This window comes from Lingula anatina, chromosome 5 (assembly GCF_051362555.1).
Source record: "Lingula anatina isolate TDL-2025a chromosome 5, LinAna3.0, whole genome shotgun sequence".
In the NCBI taxonomy this organism is placed as follows: Eukaryota; Metazoa; Brachiopoda; class Lingulata; order Lingulida; family Lingulidae; genus Lingula; species Lingula anatina.
The window spans coordinates 10,603,541-10,622,665 of NC_141771.1; the positions used below are offsets into that span (position 1 = coordinate 10,603,541).

Below are 19,125 nucleotides of genomic sequence, written 5' to 3' on the forward strand. Positions count from 1 at the left end.
TTTAAGGACTTTAAATTGAAGAGAAATGAAATATTTATGACAACGCAAACTTTATCATAATTGGCAGCAATAAGTTATTTTGAAATGGATCACTTATTATAAACTTTTCCAATATTTTCTGCAAAAGGTAAATTTGCTGGTACCCACGAGAGGCTGCTCTCGTTTTCCCGACTGGTCGCTTCCGTGGCCAGCTCGTTGTTGTGTTGAACTGACTTGTCTCATCCGGGACTCGAACTCGTGACCTTGCGTTACTATGGTTGGTGATTGCTTGATGTGATGTTTTTTTACATCCTTGCACGCTACCGACTGCACCGTGAGTGACCCACCCACCCTCCGTACGTACAAGTTTCCTCTTATAGTGAACAAGAGCAATTTTCAAAAATTATTTTTAGGTAAAAGAATACAACCAACCTCTTAGGATTCGAACCCGTGTACCAACGATCGGCTGTCTAAATCACCGGTGTTACCACGGAGCCACAGAACCTTTTTATACACACTAATGATCAAATGGTGACTTTCTACCTTGTCACAGAGAGGGCCAGATTGGCAGTACATGTGTACATCTGCAATTGCAAACGAAAGCCCGAGTGCCGTACAAATTGTATATTTCAGCCCAACCAACGCCAGTCCCAGAACATGGGCTTATCGTCAACGTACATGTAGATGTTCCTGATGTACAAGAGGCCTTGTTTGAGAAGCTGACACGGAGCTTTCCTAAGTATTGACTTAATTCAAGTTTGATCTGTTGCGTAGCTAGTACAGTGATGAGATCAATGACCATCCCCGCCTAAGAGTCTTTAAGAACTTTTAAGCGAAGAAAAATGAAATATTTTGTCATTATTTTCAAGTAAATTATTTTTATTATAATTATTAATATTCAAATTGACATCTAGTTTTCTGATAAATTATATCAATAATACTATCCATTGCTTAATTGATATGATTGTCAGTATGTATAGTTTGGTCCATTCACTTGGTAAGTTTGATTTCTTCTACATAAAATAAATTTTAAAAAAACATTCCTGGACACGCACGCACGTAACACGCTTGCCATAGAAGCTAGCAATAATATGCTGTGTTTCTGAATAAAAAAGTCGGGGATTACATTATAGCATTTACCGCTCTTAAGTATCCTGTGATGTTCTCACTTCCATTTCTCATTGCATATTCAGATGTTATGAATGAGTATTTAGTTCCTTCGAAGAACAGGCAAATTATTTGTCGTAATAGTTTTTACTATTGCAAGAATAAGGTCTACTATCCCACGGACAGAGTGTCTTAAAACATTATAAGTTTTGTATCAAACTGCATTTTGAAGTGCATATCTTATTTTTCTATATCATAAACACTTTTGAGAACCGACAAGTCGTTAAAATGTTCCGGCAATGAATTTCTTTTGGGCAAAGCGTCATAACCTGACGGCTCTTCAGTGGGCTCTATCACGTGACCATGCGGAATGATGTCACGGTTATTTTGATATCCAACATCACTGTCAGCACCGTCCTTATGCACGTATTCTTGTGGGGGGTAGACGGGGGCGTGAGTGACCATATTACATCCATTATCAAACATGTCACACATCAGACTGCTCACGTTAAATCTCGTCCCGGGCGGGCAGCGTCTTAACTGGAAGCCAACTTTGTCGTGCGCCGTGTACACGCACTCCAAATACGCACACGGGTCTGGAGCGAAGATCTCAACGTTGCCGTTGTCGCGGGCGTTGACACACGGTCCTCGTATTGCTTTGGGGTATTCGACTTTGGGCTCAAAGCCGTGCTCTCCATAGCCGTCCGGGTATGCCTCTTCTTGATACGAGTAGGACTGGTCTTTGAATGGCAGCGCTGGATAAATGAAAATTATAAAATTTTGTTTTGTTAAGAGCATTCAAATAGATTAACTAGATGTAAAATACACGCGATAAAATGGTGGACAATTTTGTCAAAACTGTGGTAAGATGGTTATCATATTTCGTTTCTATATCTATGCACTGTTAATCAAAAACGGGATTCTATATTTGAATATACATGTGTTTTTCCGAGAAACGTTTTGGTTTAGAATTGGTTATTTTAGTATGACACCGATGTACTGTACCCATGAGGTAAGTAGATTTTTTAAAGAGCCATATATATTGTATTATTTTGCACCGTACTGACAATAACGTGTAGACGGTGATCTTGCTGGCCTTAAATAGCCACATCCAAGTTGCGGAAAAGAAAATAAACTGCAGCCAACTTCATTGTTTTACACATTTTGTTGCGAGCCCCCTACGCTGCGTTTCTTTATAATTTATGGTCGTCACATAGCTACAGTATGTATGCTCCAAGACAATTAGCTACCATTCTACTGCTACCTGTACCTAGATCTTGAATTGTATTGGACTAAAGAAGTAAATATATCCAATTACGTTTTAACCGTACTTTGTTCTTCTTTAACCAAATGTCCATTTGGGACAGCAAGACGACATTATGTCAAGCCATGAAACACCTTTAAAAACTATCCACTTATTTTTGAAGAGTTTTTCTTTTCTTTTTTTTTTTTCTTTTTATTTTTTATTGTGTTTAGACTGCTATCGATAATTGACTAATACTTAGGAGACTAAACTAAAATTTAAGATTTTTATGAAACAGAATCCCCTGGCAATAGTATTGAAGGCTTTGTTCCGTCAAATACCAGAGATTTCTGGTAACTAAAATTTTAGTTACGGTGTAAGGTCAGACCAGGTCATAAGAAATCGCCATGTTTTGACTACACAAAAAAAGAGGTTTATGACAGTTATGTTTAAATCCAACCCATATGTTACATCGTGAGATGCACCATCACTATGCTAAGTCTGCATGGCGACAGCTGGGAATACTCCAACATTTCAAGGTGCCTTTGCCTCACTCTAATGTCACATATGTTTACAACGGCTGCTTATACGGGACGTGTTCACAGCAGGACAGCTTACAGCAGACCAACAATAAAGAAAAGTTTGGCGTAAGCCATATTTATTCACGGACTGTTGGGAATCTTTAAATAAACTCACTGACGTCATGATAGACGTACAGATGTCACCAAAATAGCGGTTTTCCATGACGTAGTGAAAAGCACCCCTACTAGACAGTACCCCCCCCCCCCCATGTTATTTAGTTGTCTAGAAACGTCAATCAAACTGTTTCCGGTCTCAGATTATCCTGCTGATAACGTACTGTAGCTCGGGTAGCATGTACATGTATAGGCACCTGCTTTGATTTGCCTGTGCTGCTATACCTGTACAGGTACAGGGCTTTGTTCTGAAACCTCTGAACCCCCTACCCTCATAAATGATTGCTAAGGCATTCTGGAATGCAAACAACAACAAAATAATCGCTACGCTACCTTAATGAAAGTCATGAAAATGACTTTAGACCTTTATGTAGTGATTCCAGGTCCCCGCCGCGAGTGTGATTAATAGTCGTTTATTTTTTTTTTGGATATGTTCACGCTGATGATTATTATAATGATAATTTGTAACAAAAGGTCTTCCTTCATTGTTATTTATTTATTTATTTATTTATTTATTTATTTATTTATATGTTTATTTATTTATTTATTTATTTTTCGTAGGTCTCAAATTCTTGGTGTAGGTCATATTTCGTTCCACAAAAAATGACAAAGCATCTAACTTATTTTGTAATATTTCCCAAATGACTATTTAAAAAACGCATTATCCTTTTTCCTTTGAATAAATGAATAAATAAATAATTAAAAAAATACTGGACACCTGGGACGATTAAAAATGTAATAGAAAACAACCCCTTTTTTGCGACCAGTGCAAACTTCCCAGATGGGTTTTTGTTTGTGATATTTTTTAATATAGACCTAGGATAGATTTTGGGTTCCACCAGTAGTGTAGACTTGATGATTGTTATGTGAACCTCCAGTGAAACAGAATGTACTATAACTCTACCAATAAGTTACTATGCAATATATGTCAGAGAGAGGTGGGCTAGATGTATTTTCATTTTCTTTGTTGTCTGCCGTAATTGTAGGTTTCTGGTTGCTAAATTATTCCATCCAATCATATGTCAAGAAAAATCTGTAAAGCATGGCAGCTTTGTCGTATTTAACATTTTCTATAAGTCGATGTGAAAACCGATTTAAAATCACAAAACCGTTGATGAAAATTGAAACAACATGATATAAAACGTGTCCGTCTATAAATTCGGATCCATTAATCATACATGCAATATTCTTATAATACAAAGTGACACTCTTAACAAAATATTGTTATTCTAGTTAAAACACGTACGCTATAACTTCACGATTGAAGCCAGCAATGCAAAATTGGTTATGAAATACATGTGCCCAAAATGACACAATATAGACAAAAAACCTCTTTGTGTACTAACCGTTAACAAAGGCTATGGCAGCAAACAAATATAGGATGTCAGCTACGACAGATATCATCTTGGCCTTGTGATATTCTTCAAATGTTTAGATCTGCTCTCTTCTCATGAAAGATGATCAAAGTTACGGAGGTGCTCCTGTCTTAGTCAGTTAAGTATGACTGTTCTACTGGATGGCTGATCGCCAATTTGAGAACAGAGCTTTTCTATAAATCAGTCGAGTTTTCTTTATTTTTTTTGCGCCAGCTGGCGCAGCTCTGTCGTAGGGCGTGATGCGGAGTTAACAAGATGGCGGCCGGTCTTTTGTTACTTGGTTCATGCCCAATGCAGCTGATTTGTAACAGACTGGTAGGTCAGTGCTCTCACGTCACTGCTTGATTGAATAATTATGACGTTAATTTAATGAAATGTTTGAGCTAATGCAAAGTTAAGTATCATTTATCGCAATAAATTTTCACCAACATTACGTTGCATAACATATGTGACACATTATAATTCAAATTGCGCAAAAAGCCGTCATCTGTTTCAATCTGCATTCTGTATTGATTAATGAGAAAAAAAAAGTCATTCAAGCCAGGAATTTTAAATTCATTTTTAAAAATAAGAAACCGTGTCAGCTCTGTGACTGACTGCTATTCACATTTCCAAGTTACACACTGTTTCAGGCCTACATATTTTCGTTGCTATAGAATGTTTTTCACATGTATATGCAATAGTTATATTGTAAACAATGTATTTTACCAAATAAATAAATAATTGAACAAATAATCGAGATACCGTTTAAAAATACATGTGAACTTACCGGTATTACATAGTTTCATAGTTGCATATTAAATTCACGACTGCTTCTCTAGGTCGCACAGTTATGTCGGCTCAACTTGGATGGAAACAGGCACCACAAAATGTCCTGAAAATTACCAGCCTTTACAAGTAAGCTGTGTACGCAGTGCTCGACTATGATAAATCTGTTATAATGTTAAGAATGTTGCAGTCGTTTTTTTTTTTTTTTTTTTTCTGCATTATCGCAGAGTATAAAACGAAGACGTTAATGGTAATGTGATGCTAACAGAATAAGAGCCTAATCTAACTGAATAAAGACCCGCAGAAGAGAAGGAACAAATAAAATACGGAATGAAAAGAAGGAGAAAGGAAAACATCAATATAAAACTAAAAACATGCACTTGGTCGCCATTGATATAACTTTATTTACAAAAGTGTATTTTTTATACAAACCATAGCCGTATCAGCAGTAACATATTTAGTTACATATTATTATATTTGAAAAAGATTATCCCAAGTGAGGCGTCGCATTTACACGTAGTAATATCCGTATATACATGTAACTTCAATCTCAGTCTTATTGACTAAACATGTTTTGTTCATTGCGTCACGTCATTCAAGTGAATATGAAACACCCATCTCGTTTTATATTTGAATCCACTGAATGCTAGTCTCATTATCTCATATGTGTTACGATTAACAGATATCTGTATTATTACCTAACCAGCTCCCTTTAGAAGAGTCAACGCATGTGCAACATAAAGGTTGTCTTGTCTTATTACAAAAATGGTGAAAAGGTTGTCATCTTTACTCCTGTTCAGCATGCTATTTGTAAATATAAAAGACAACCTCACATACCAAATATCTCTCGTACTGATTACATTAAGCCATTACGTCTACCTTTACCTTTTACGCACGGCATTAAACGGGGATACCTTTCAAATATAACTCTCTTATCTTATTTACAACATACAATGCCGATGATTCTTTATTTTTACATTACATATTACCTCGAGGTTGCTGCACTGCTGACATATTTTGCTCTGTTTACAGATGAGAAAAAAATCGCGTCACATTTATCAGAATTATTTTCATCACAGCTGTCTGTGGCCGAGCAGACGACCTCAAGATTTGTGGATACTCTTTCACATGGAAAAGATGCAGTAAGTCGTCAGATACACCGACTTTTTATTCTTAATGTGTCGCTTTCTGCGGAACTTGACTGCATATACACGTACATAATAGCTCCGGCATCAACTTCTGTTACTCTCCAAAGGGTAAGGGTCTGAATGAAATTTGTAGCTAGGAGTGGAACTTTTAGAAACTTTTAGACCAAAAATGCTAGTCTATTTAAACCCAATATCAGTCAGCTGTACTAGTACATGTAGTCCAGTTACATGAAAGATTGCACCAATTTTATAACAGAGAAAGAAATTTCTTTTGTTTCAAGCCAATTTACACTTATTTGATATATGTACTGGACCTATTATTATGTATTCATTGGGTTCATCTAAAATCGAAGTACAAATTAACTTTTGGTTAAACTTATAAAAAAAATGTAGGTCTTCGCATCTTCTGTAAAATGCTCCATCATTTTTAGAAGTAAACATCTGAACATTCTGATGGGTACAATTCTTAGAGCGGCCTTCACTTGTCCTTCACCCAGAGAGACTAGAAATACCCATTGGAATGGTGGCCATTCTCAATTTTAATTTCGTTCTGGTCTACATTGTGCGCCACGTTCATCTCCCTGGCGTCAATCTCGCCGTCCTGACCGCGGGACTCGTTGCTGGCGTTATGTTTGCCTGAGTCCAGATCCTCAACGAATTCGTCAATGATGAGACGCATTGGAGACAGCAAAGTGGGTTCCATGTCCCCCTTCCTGTAGGCAATCAACTGAAATATGATTTGTTGGTTTGTTAAAATTTTGTCCTTGAAAACATTAATTTATTTAAAACGGTAGATATCGTATCAAGTAGATTAGTCAATTGCCCTTCTTTTTACGCGGGTGAAGTCATTCAAATCTAATCCAATGCTTCTTAACTTAATTAAAAATCTCTCTCTTTCTCTCTCTCTCTCTCTCTCTCTCTCTCTCTCTCTCTACGGCATTACCTTTGGTACCAGAATCAGCAGCACGATAGCAATGGTGCAGATCAAAGTAAAACCGCCGATGACGCCATAGCGCACAGTGGGCTGGTCCTGTACTAATATGGACACGGGCACGCCCACTATGGCCGCTAAGACAACACACACCATGGCCAGCCCAATATGGCTGCTGTCACCGATGCTGTTACGAATGGACATCACCCTAGAGAAAAAAGGGAGAGGAGCTAACGTAAATGAATGAATCAATGAATGGAGCGTGCAAAAGAGAAAATAAAAGTTAAATAAAAGTTTGGGTTTAAATAAATGAGTTTAAGGACAAATAGATAAACAAACTTCAAACGTGAAAACAAAACTAAGTCTGTCTGTTATCCGTCCTTACCAAGCTGGCCATATGAGGCAGATAGAGACCAGCAACATGAGTCCTTTAAATGTGAAGAATGCAATGGTCCAGCCCATTGTGCCGTATGAAGTGCACTGGAACAGCACTGGGATGACCACAAGGCCCTCAGCTTCATTGGTCTGTAATACAGAAACCATGTGAATTTTATTTTTAGGGATGTAAATTAGAATAAATTAGACACAAGATCAGGATGGTTGACTGGTCTGAGTTCGACTGCTTGCGACAAAAGTCTGGACATTTCTTAAAATATTCCATAGCCCACCATCAGCAGCACGGTAGCAATGGTGTAGATCAAAGTGAAAACGCTGATGACGGCTATGAAATTAGATAAGCATTTCTACTCTTCATGGACTGATAATAGAAAACCTTCATCTAAGCTTACCACAGGCGCCAGTTCAACTCTAAACACAAGCAGTGGATCTGTCAGTTGCCAGAGAAGCAGCAGCAGGAGGTCGATGCACAGCATAATGGCCACAGCAGTCAGCAGACGAAGCTCAGCCTTAATACCCTGGAATACAGATAATATCTGGAAATGAGGCATCCGTATGCGACAAGGTTTATCAACACAACTGCAGAAAACCAGATTGATTTATAATGTGAGAATACTTAAATTGATACATAAAATGCAAGAAAGCAACTATTGTCTATGATAGTAATATGTTTGTAATGTGAAGAAAGTCCTTATTTACATCCTTATTCTAAATTGTCTATATTTTGAAGATACGTTCTAGTAGCTTTATGATTAAAATACTCTTTGTGAAAGAGGAAATATAAATCTTTCGTTTGTATGCTATTTTATAACAGTTCTTACCACCAGAACATCAAAATACCAGGGAAACAATTCTCCTTGCACTTACCCATTCTACGTTATTCCTATAAAACCTGAAGATACCCCACATCTTCACCAGCATAGTACCATAACATAGAGTAAAGCCCAGGATGAACAACCACGTGGATCCCTGGCACGTGCTCTGTGCGTTCCTCGATGACGTAGCGTCAAATCCAGCCAATAGGATGCTGATATCAATCAGGATACAGCCAATAGCGATTGTTATGTTCATCACTGGCCAAGAATTCTGGATAAGTCTGTAAATGGAAAATTCCTGTAACATTTCGGGCATTTATCACTGTTGTTTAGACGGGTTGATCACATATTAACTCATCCCCTTCTTTACACCCTGCCCCAGACTGCATTGCTACATTTCACATCTTTGCCGCACAACAGCGATTTATTATGGAAAAATAGAGACACAATAAACGATGCTTCCCTCGCTTTACAAGGTGCATTTAAAGCGTTGACAAGGACAATTTTACTTTCATATGAAGGAAAAGGGGACAAAAAGTGTTTCGGTAATCTTTTGTTTTTATTATATTCCTACCGTGGAGCAAAAAAAGGGTACATACGAAGTTTATAAAGAGGGGTGTGGTCCAATGCGATCTCACCCACCCCCCCCCCCCACCAAATCTGCCATATTACCATTGTATCCACTAGGATCAAGTTATTGTCGATATTTATGGTCTTTCAATTAAATAAAGCATCATGACACAATAGGAATTCTATTTGGACAAATATCTTACTTGGTTTTCCACTTGAAGATAGTGAACAGGATCAGCAAGATGGCGCCTACAATGGCCACCGCTGCCACCACGCAGTACGTGAGCCGTATAATCTCAGAGATTAGGCGTGATTCGTACACCTGTCTGTATCCGGCCAGAGGAGCTTTTCCACCTAAATATACCGATATAAAAGGCATTTTTTTGTATAAAATATATTATTTTATATGCCACTGTACATGTAGTTGGTGCGACATTGTGTTAAACGTGATGAGTTAAATATGATAGTTTTGAGGTTGGAACTTAATTTGCTGACAATAACACAAGCAGTGAGAATCATCAAAGATAAGAAATGTTACATTCGAAAATCGACAATACATGTTAATACCGTTTATGTAAAATATAAATCTTATAAACCAAAATTATGTCCGTATAAGACAAAATAATGTGATGGTTACAATGTTACCTGTCTCTCTCCATATCTGATTGGCTGCCACAGACCACGTGATGTCTTGCGTTTTCTGATCATAAATACCAATAGCTTTTGCCGAGCCATCTTAAAATGAGAAAAAAAGTATTTGTTCAACATATTTCAAGATTGATTTATTTCTGTGTATATTAAACATAATAAATGTAGCGTTTCGCAATAATTGCAACATTTACTCATATCCAAAGCTTCGAAATCATGTCTCTGACTTTGCACACTGGGTTGCAGACTAAGGACGACTACTTACTAAAAATCTGTTCTATCGCTATGACACTGAGACGGTTCCCTTCTTTGGAAAATGATACCGGACCCTAAAACAACAAGTGTGTTCAAATGAAATGAGATAAAATTCGAAGTGAAAAAAGATAACATTATGATGAATCTTTCGTAATCACATCGCCAATACTTCTCAAGAAAAGTCTGAGTGTTGTACGTGCTTAAAAACAATCTAAATTTGAAACATAAATCATACAGACTGTACTGTCGCAACTAAGGCAATCTAATACAACTATGGCTTCACAACAACAGCATACCACATCCCTACTCTCAAACGGCGTACTTACAGATGCCCCGAAGAACTCTAGCTTCATCAGTTCCTGATTGAGAATTTCTGTGACGTAATCCAGATCTTCATAGGTGAAATTTTCCAACACACTCTTTGGAATTCTGTCCAGAGAGCCGTTTATAGCGAGGGCAGCGGCCCACACGGCATCATAAGCGACTTGGAAGTAGAGAGGCTTGATGTAGGGGTACTGGGCCCATGACTGCTCCTGCATCTCTTGCCAAATGCGATGGGGGTCCTGAAAAGGTCACATTGTTGATAAAATTAGCTTGAACATCTAGCATATAACTGTTCCTATAAGCATGCACATTACTGGTATAACAATTATCAGGACACACCGTAGGCAACGTCAAAGTAGGGAAGCTACTAGCATGCTTACCCGTCCTGAAATCGCCATATGGAACTGTTGCTCTAGCTCGTAGGCCTCAAATGCATCCATTCTGAAGGTCTGGAAGGAAGACTCCATGGCGGTAACGATCTCGTCCACGGTACAGCGGGTAAAGTTGAGGGCGCTCAGCTCCATGGAGTGCGACCAGTAATTACGAACCTCTTGAATGGCTGATATCCACACGTAGTCCTTGCCGTACAGACCGTGTTTATAAGCCTGGGATTAAATATAGGATGATAAATAAGGTATGATGCCATTGATACATCGTTATGTTCGTTATTTTATAGCTTTTAAATAAAAATTTAAATATCGAATGTCAAATTAAGAGTTTTGACTAATATGAAAATAGATTAGAATACAATTTACAAGATATCTTTTCTGAAATTCTTTTAAATTATCTTTATCGAACCATCCTCCGTTTTCCGACAGAAAAAAAAATCAGGTGCCCATCAATGTTAACTCAACAAGGCCTCCGTCCGTCTTTGAACTTGATAATAATCCAGTGCGGTTTTATTACTCTTTACAGTGGCTTTGATCTTCTTCTGGCAAAGTATTTTCATAATCCATTTGCATGTACGTTGTATTATAGTAACGTTTGAAGTAAAAAAAAAAAAACGATCTGTGCTCTCAGAATATGCCGTAGTTAATTACCTGGCAGAAAACTTCCACCATTTCTATACCGTCAGCCGAGGAGTGGTGCAAGATGATTTTGGCCCCTGATTCCTACAACACAAATAATGACATCAGTGATAATAATAATGTTTATTAAGTCAGATAAATACAAATAAAAAAAGCTGGAAATTTGTCGCTACCCCAAATTTAAACGTTATCTTTATAAAATGATATAAAAGATAAAAATTTAGGTATTTAAAATAAAGAAAAGATACTCCATGTGGTTAATTTCCGTGAACACAAGGGGGTTCAAACTAACTATCGCCTCCCCATGTCTGAGCAATAAAAATAAATTTACTGCCAATAAGCATGATTCTCATCCGAAGAAATTCTAGCCCATTTAAAAAGAGCACTGATTATGCATTACCTTAATTTTCGCCATTTGTTTGTCGATGTCGTTTGCCTTGAAGAACAGTGACTGTACGACGTCGATGTTTTCTTCTCTGAGTTGTGTCTCCAACTGGGAACCAATCTGGACCAAATGGATATTAATCATTAAGGCTCTGTTCTCACAACTTTTAGATCGATCTATCACCGCGGGGAGTCTCACTAGATTACTGTCAGATAATCCCCCTTAAGTGTCCGTCCCCGCCTACTACAAGCTTTAAGGAGTAATTAACTTTCGTGTCCGTCCGGCTGACAGCTATTTAGCGTGAACCCCCAGGGAGTTAGGTCGATCCAATGTAGGTCGATCTAATCTATGAGAATGGGGTGTAACTCTTTGAAAAACATGGTATACCGTATGCAATGTTCAGTAAAAGGAAAAGGAGAAATACAGACTGGCTGAAAAGTGTGTTAGCTGTGACTGAGAATGCAACTGCGTTTTACCGGCTGATAGGAGTACAAAAAGTACGAAGCATATAGTACGAAGCATACAAAAAGTAAGAAGCATATAGTCTGTCACTCAATCATACTACGGTATATTAAAGTTGCCCATGTAGAAACCTGAGGACAGACACTGTAAAGTTGAGGGCGCTCAGCTCCATGGTGACCTATCTCACCTTCTTAAATGGTCCATAGTCAGCATTAAAGAGAGCCACTCTGTCCCAGCCAAAGTGCTTGATCAAGTCCACTTCCATGGTAGTGGTGTCGGCCAAGTCGCCTATGGTCCGGTAAAAATAAGGAAAGCGTTCTCGCTCGGACAATACGGGTGAGGCACTACCTGTGGCTATCTGGAACGTGAAAGTAGCAGGGGTCGATTGCAATTAAGAGACGAAGGATTTGAGGTAGTTTGAGGTAATTTTCGCGTTTGTAGTGAGAGATTTTCATAAAACCATGATAAATACATCACATTTACTGAAGAGAAAAGGTTAACTACATAAGGTTATAGTATCCGTATGTCCGTATCCGTATGTCTTTTGTAAACAAACTATGTTACATAAGCTATATCCTGATGATTATCGCTATTTGACTTGTTTTTGCTATAAAAAAATGATCCACTTCCCACTTTTTTTATTCAGCTTGCAAGCGCCCCTACAATTTATGTCTAACCCGTATAATTTAAGCGTCCACTTTCTTTTCTATAAAATTACCCGCTAACATTAAACTCCCTTTTATATGGGAGTAATCTATTCCATCTCAGCCCCCCATAGTCTTTGACTCACCTGTATCATTTTTAACGTTCCAGTTATTTCAGCAGTAACTTCTGTCTCCGTCCAGCTTCCCTCGTGGAGAAGCATCATGACGGGTGGATCCGCCACAGACGTCATCAGCTCGTGAAGTTGATCGACAGCCACACCCACGTGATACAGTAACATGTCGTATGTGATCTGAAAATATACAAAAAAAACACGTGGTCTGACTAATTATTTGTTTTTTTTTAATGAAAAAGATATTGAATATGTATGAAAATTCTAGTAGTTGATGCCCGAGAGCCAAAATACTGTTATTTTAAATATTTGTTTAAAAGTTGGTAGGGTCACTGTTTTAATTAGACAAAAGGGGAGGGGGTTGCGTTTGAACGAATCGCTCCTTTGGTCATAAAAGGTCCGTTCTAAATCAAAATTTGATCCAGGTTTCTTGACATTTCACAACCTGGCTCGATCCACTAAGGTGTGCAAAGATCCGCATTTCCAGAAAAAGCCTATTACTGACTATTACGGACTACGGGCCCGTCAAGTAACAATCTGTGAAGAAGAAATGATGTTGAAGTTGTTTGTTTACATTATTTTATATGCATGAATGTTTCTAAGTAATGCAAATTTGGATTAAGAAGCTGAAGCTTGTTCCTTCAGCGTCGGTCCTGCAGCACATTTCTTACTTTTTTATATTCAGTCAAGCCAAATAGCTTGTCAAATGAATGGGTATTGTAAGATTTTACCTGCGGTGTAGCTTTGTGTGTATCTTAATTATATTTGCTTTTAAATTTCCTGAAGTCACCCCCGTCCCGTTATACCAATTAGTATAAATCAAGTTTATATGCCCCGTTGACATGTATAACGAGAACATCGGTGAGTGGTGAGAAGTGAAGCCCCGCTGTAGTAACACAAAAATATTTCCCGATTAAAAAGTACATAGACACTTTCTTAGGGATCTTTAGACCAATAGTTGGTATTCGCTATAAGACTATCATTTAGTCTACTGGGATGCTGACCCAAAATATATCAGCACAATGGTCTGAAATGAAACGTTTGTGCATACTTTATGAAAAACAAAATAAAGCTAGGATTTTACACGATAAGTACGTTCATTAAGTTGACTACTGTAGATTTATACTCTTTTAAAGAAGGTCCAAACGTTTGGCCTAAAAATAAAGCCCAATTTTTGATGGTAAATTCTTTGGTGAATCTGCCGGTAGATTAAATGGTCGATCAATTCTGGAGAACTTCTTGGAATCCATGTAGTTTCATGAACATAGTCGGCAATTGGATTAGAAAACGTTTTTATCAACAATATTAGCTTATATATTTTCTACATAAGCAAAGTTTCCATCTAGGCTATAGCTACATGTATCAGTATTTGAAAGGTATTGCTATCTGTATCACTTTGGTCAGTGTGTGTTCGTGGGGGGGGGGGGGGGGGGGGGGGGGGGGGTAAGGTCAACACGTGGGTTAAAACAAGTGATGACGTCTTACGACACGTGATATATAGGATGTCTACACGTGACATATCGGACTTCATGTCACCATGACCTGCCTAAAACTAAAGTGTCGCTCTGCCATATATTATATATTGGTATGGTTTGAAGAGCGTGTAAATCAACTAAAACTTCATGTATCGGCCTGTATTATTACAATCAAAAATATAATAATTTTTACCACTGCATAGGCGCTTAATTGTCTGACATGTGCCAGGTATATCAAAGTTTGTTGATATGCATCTCCAGTAACTCAGACGCATATTTCTATATCAAAGCCATAATTCAAATGCTTGGCAGCCTATAACTTAAAATATATGCATCTCGCCTGATGTGAATATTAATAATTTTTATACATTTATTTGTATATAAATATTTGACTTTAATCTTTATCTGAGAATGCTGGCTATGCATTGATACGTCCTAGAATTAAGTTTTTATGGATACCTTACACTAAGATACCGGTATACTGACATGATAACTAAGGTGTTCCTACAATTGCAAGACATACGTTTGCTCAGCCACGTGTGATAAGGCAGTATGGTATTGTTGCAAACAGTCTGTTGACTTGTTAACCTCAGTTTGTTTTCTTTACGTGTGTACTACAGTGCGGTGACTGGTGTGCCCAAAGTTTGTCTCAGGCGAACATGCATTGTTTGGGCAGAAGCGCTGAGCGGCCTTTGTGTTCTTTGTGTTAGTCTTTTAGATAACAAAGCGTACTAAGTGTTTTCATGTTGAATAAAACGCTGCTATGTCTTTTTCTCCTAAACTACAGGTTCAAACATTAGGCACAACAGTGACAATGCTGGGAATCAGTTTAACCAGAAAGACTAGGTACATGTTATAGCCAGATGCTTTGCGATGCGAATTATAGGTGTCTGTATTAATTAAGGCCATCAAAAGAGTAAAGACATGACTTTCGGAATAATTTTCGGAATTCTGATTTGGAGTTCAAGGTTGTTTCCCCGACGTCGCTGTTTGATACACACACCATGCTATTATCCTAGAGCAATATATCTTAGTTTAATCAGGTTTCGTGACTGTCACTATAACAATCTGAAAAATCTTGACAAACATATTCTTATCTCTCACGCATACACCATCAGCGTGCGAAACTATACATCTCCATCTGCCATCCGCTAAAATAGTACATGCGACTTCCGTAACGGGAAGTGGTAGTTCCCACATATAGGACCTAAAATCCTAGGTCACATGTAGGACTTGCACAGCGTTTCGTGCTGAGGAAAATGCTTGTAACGGAAAGGTGGGGGTGGGGGGAGTTCTTGACGGCCTTCTATTTCGATGGAAATTTTTATCGCCTGTCGTACTTGAAGGCCTACATGTTCTCATCTATACGCCTCATGAAGGACAGACAAAGACACCAGATAGACTGTGAGAAAGGATAGGTAGGCCTATAAGGAGAGATCCAAAATAATATTTTTCAAAAAGCTCTAAAAGACAACTACCCAATTGCCCCCCTCCCTCCGTAGCCCACCGTCCTGGCATTAAACAATGAATACGCCACAAGTCCACAATACTGTTTACGGATATACCAGCACATGTCTTGACTGGGTTCCCATATCTAGATCGATCTAAAAGGATCGATCCTTCTTTGCTTTTAGCTTAAGCGGCCTAGATGTCGTGCACGCCTACTGAAGCTGCGAAACGAAAATTAATTACCCCTAGCAGCCTCAGTAGGCGTGACAGTCATCTAAGCCTCTTAAGTTGATTGTAACTTAGCGAGAATCCCTTTGGATCCACAGTTAGTACGATAGGGTCTGGGAATGGTCCCTTCATTGCCCCCCCTCCCCCCCCCCCCCCCCACACACACACACACACACACAGATCATCAAAACAGAATCAAAGTAAAGCGAATGAAATATCGGCTGGTATAAATATATTTTCCTTAATTAACAGTTATATTTTACACAAAAAGTCAGTACCAGATCGTTTCATCCAGCTTTAAATGTCTTTCCACGGTAGATACATGTACAATATATGGGCATTTGGTCAGTCTTTTTTTTTTTTTTTTTCAATTTATTGACGGGTTGTAATTGTCAACAGTGGATAATCTAACACACCCATGTGCACTGTTGACTCAACAGGATATGCAAATCACATGCCACTTATCAATGATTAGATGTCAATTACGCCTGGGTAGGCGGAGCTGGGGAGACCGTAAGTGACCCATGGTATGTGAAACTAGGTCCCGAGCTGTGCTTCCTTGGTCCCAGTGCTCTTTATTTAAAAGTTCTTAATTTTACGTCAAACACGTATTTTCTAATCTAACTAAGTTTATCAATTAATTATTTTGAAAACAAGTTGCAAGAACAGGTACGAACAGATAACATATAAGTACTGTTTTTACCGATATTACACAGGATTTCACAGGAAATCTTGCTCATCTGAATATCGTTTGAAATCAACTTCATACGACAGTTACACGGCAGATTATCACGATCCCGGAGATAGCTGTTCCTCTGGAAGTTGATAACCCTGCTACGGCCCCCCTGAACTGCGTGGGTACCACGCACCCTCAGACACAGAACATGGAGGGCAGGTTTTATATCTTTGATCAGTATTTAAAAGATGTAGAGCTTTAATCGCGTTTTAGATCGAGATTTAAGGAGGTTAGTCACCAGATGCTAACGGTACCATAGGTAATGCTGAGTATGTTAAGTAGGCCTAAATGTTTATAAGTAAAATTATTAGAGGCTCATTTTCGCAGGTAAACTAATTTTTTATAACTCTGGCAACGCAGTTTTATCTTGCTTTCTTATATAAACATTAACTGCAAGTTGTTTTTATGTATTTGTACTTTGGCATACGCCTTTCAGTAACCAAATGTGTGATGCATTCGTGTCCATACCCTGTGCTTCTAAAAGTAATTAAATCATAGGTACACAGGGGCGGATTCAGATATATTTTTTGACAGTCTTCCAAATTATCTTTGTTGATCCGTTCCTCATTTTTGACCGTCTTCCGACAGAAAAAATTGGATACCCATCAATGTAAACTTGAAAATCTGACCGTCTTCAGGAAGACCCAGAAGACGCCCTAAATCCGCCCCTGGTACATGTCTGTTTTAATACGCATGCAATCTGCAATCAGTATTTTGTCACCGTGTGCGTCCTGTGGTATAATATATCCTAGGGCCTACATGTAGGTGCCGATTGAAGTTGTTCCTCTTGTTTTTTACCATAACACTTTGATCAGTGTTATTTTGCATATGCCAAAATGTATAATATCGATTGTAACAATAATAGCCTACAAGTAGACGCATGTGCGGTTATAACACTGTATACATGTACCGGTACAATATTATTACAGTTTATACATATATAATTATTCCACCATTCCAGTTTACACTATTTATAAAGTATAGTATTTTATCCCACGATCTGAAAAATTACGTATCAAAATATATGTAAAAGTATCAATTAATATGTATCAAAGTGTATCATTAACTATAACTGATTAGTTCCACCTACCGTCGTATTCTTCATGATCATCTTCAAGGTATAGCCGGGCAGCATGCTAGGGTTCTCGTTAATGTGTTCCATGGCCATCAGGGCCGGACCATGCATCAGTCCATAGTGACCAGCGTCCAGGGGCATTAAGCCTCCCAAGTAGATGTCCGTTGTCGCACAGACGACGAGAAAGGAGAGAAAAAGACAGCTGGACAGCCATGTTGCTTTAACGTTAGACATTCTGTTTGGTTTAAAGTTCCACATAGAATGATCTCTAGAAAGTTGTCTTGAAAAGTGTCTCTCGAAATATCACACTGCGGGTCTGACAATCTATTTGAGGAGCGCCCAGAACATTTGTTTATGTTCCGCTTCTCTTCCGTTATGCCACTACTTACAGCGGTAAAATCTTGACACAAATTGATGTAATCACGCAAAACAGCGCAATGTATTTGCAGAGACACACCAACAAACGCGCTAACCCGCAGAGCAGTTATTGAATGCAGATCCCAGCTTCTTAAACAAGAGCAAGGAATGCAACGGTCTTGACCGGTTACTTAACTGTGAGAAAATAGGTGGGATGAGAGTAAGACTTAACCAGGCGTTCATATCTCATAAATCCACAATTAAGGGGTAGCGGCGCGGGGCCGTTTTAATAGCCACGTATCTTTTTTGTCTGCATATCTTATTAAGTGACAGGTAGGGGAAACTATGATAACCGGTGACAACTGGTAGGTATCGGTATCTGATTCGGCATTCTGTCGGTACGGGAAACGTGAATCTTTGTGCTAATTGGGATTAAGTGTTGAAATTTGTTGAAAATAATCGCGACCTACGTCATTTTTGCACAGGACAGACGGGGACCAGGACAGACGGGGCATAATTTAAGTCATAAGAAGACCAGATATTATAACTCCCCTCTCTGAGTTTGTATATGGGAAAATCACATGTGAAACAAGCTGTGACAGCGACAGTCGGTCTCAAACAGAGGAAGTGTCGGAATTGTCGCGTCTCCAGATTTAAGATAGTGAAGTGAAATACAAGAGCTCTGCAAAGTTTTATTTTGGCTTCCGTCTGTTTCTTAAGAGGCACACCGCTTGCATTCACGTGTTCGCCTACTTCTAGGAAGTTCTCTTTCCCCTGGTAAATCAGTACCCAGGCAAAACTAGTAGTTTTTTATTTTTTTATTCTATTTTTTATTATTTTATTTTATTTTAAATACTGATTTCATTTTAAGCCTCTCCTGAAATTTAACAGCAGCAGGGA

At 38.4% G+C, this 19,125-nt stretch overlaps 3 protein-coding genes across 3 annotated transcripts; all 3 read right to left on the minus strand.

Annotated features, from left to right (window-relative positions):
- Positions 1–764: 764 nt before the first annotated feature.
- LOC106165220 (uncharacterized) lies at positions 765–4,659 on the minus strand. The gene is made up of 2 exons (XM_013543330.2): positions 4,371–4,659; positions 765–1,841 (listed from the first exon to the last, which is right to left on the minus strand). The coding sequence occupies exons 1-2, from the start codon at positions 4,426–4,428 to the stop codon at positions 1,327–1,329; spliced, it is 573 nt and encodes a 190-aa protein (XP_013398784.2). The 5' UTR covers positions 4,429–4,659; the 3' UTR covers positions 765–1,326.
- Positions 4,660–5,548: 889 nt separating this feature from the next.
- LOC106165184 (gamma-aminobutyric acid type B receptor subunit 1-like) lies at positions 5,549–11,364 on the minus strand. Its single transcript, XM_087013589.1, has 11 exons — positions 11,296–11,364; positions 10,636–10,860; positions 10,258–10,494; positions 9,942–10,005; positions 9,674–9,763; positions 9,232–9,382; positions 8,511–8,739; positions 8,036–8,161; positions 7,633–7,772; positions 7,260–7,455; positions 5,549–7,043 (listed from the first exon to the last, which is right to left on the minus strand). The coding sequence occupies exons 1-11, from the start codon at positions 11,314–11,316 to the stop codon at positions 6,819–6,821; spliced, it is 1,704 nt and encodes a 567-aa protein (XP_086869715.1). The 5' UTR covers positions 11,317–11,364; the 3' UTR covers positions 5,549–6,818.
- Positions 11,365–11,570: 206 nt separating this feature from the next.
- Positions 11,571–18,457, minus strand: LOC147761626 (gamma-aminobutyric acid type B receptor subunit 1-like). The gene is made up of 5 exons (XM_087013302.1): positions 17,884–18,457; positions 12,921–13,085; positions 12,318–12,488; positions 11,684–11,788; positions 11,571–11,591 (listed from the first exon to the last, which is right to left on the minus strand). Exons 1-5 carry the CDS (start codon positions 18,124–18,126, stop codon positions 11,571–11,573), a joined length of 705 nt encoding a protein of 234 aa, XP_086869428.1. The 5' UTR covers positions 18,127–18,457.
- Positions 18,458–19,125: the final 668 nt, after the last annotated feature.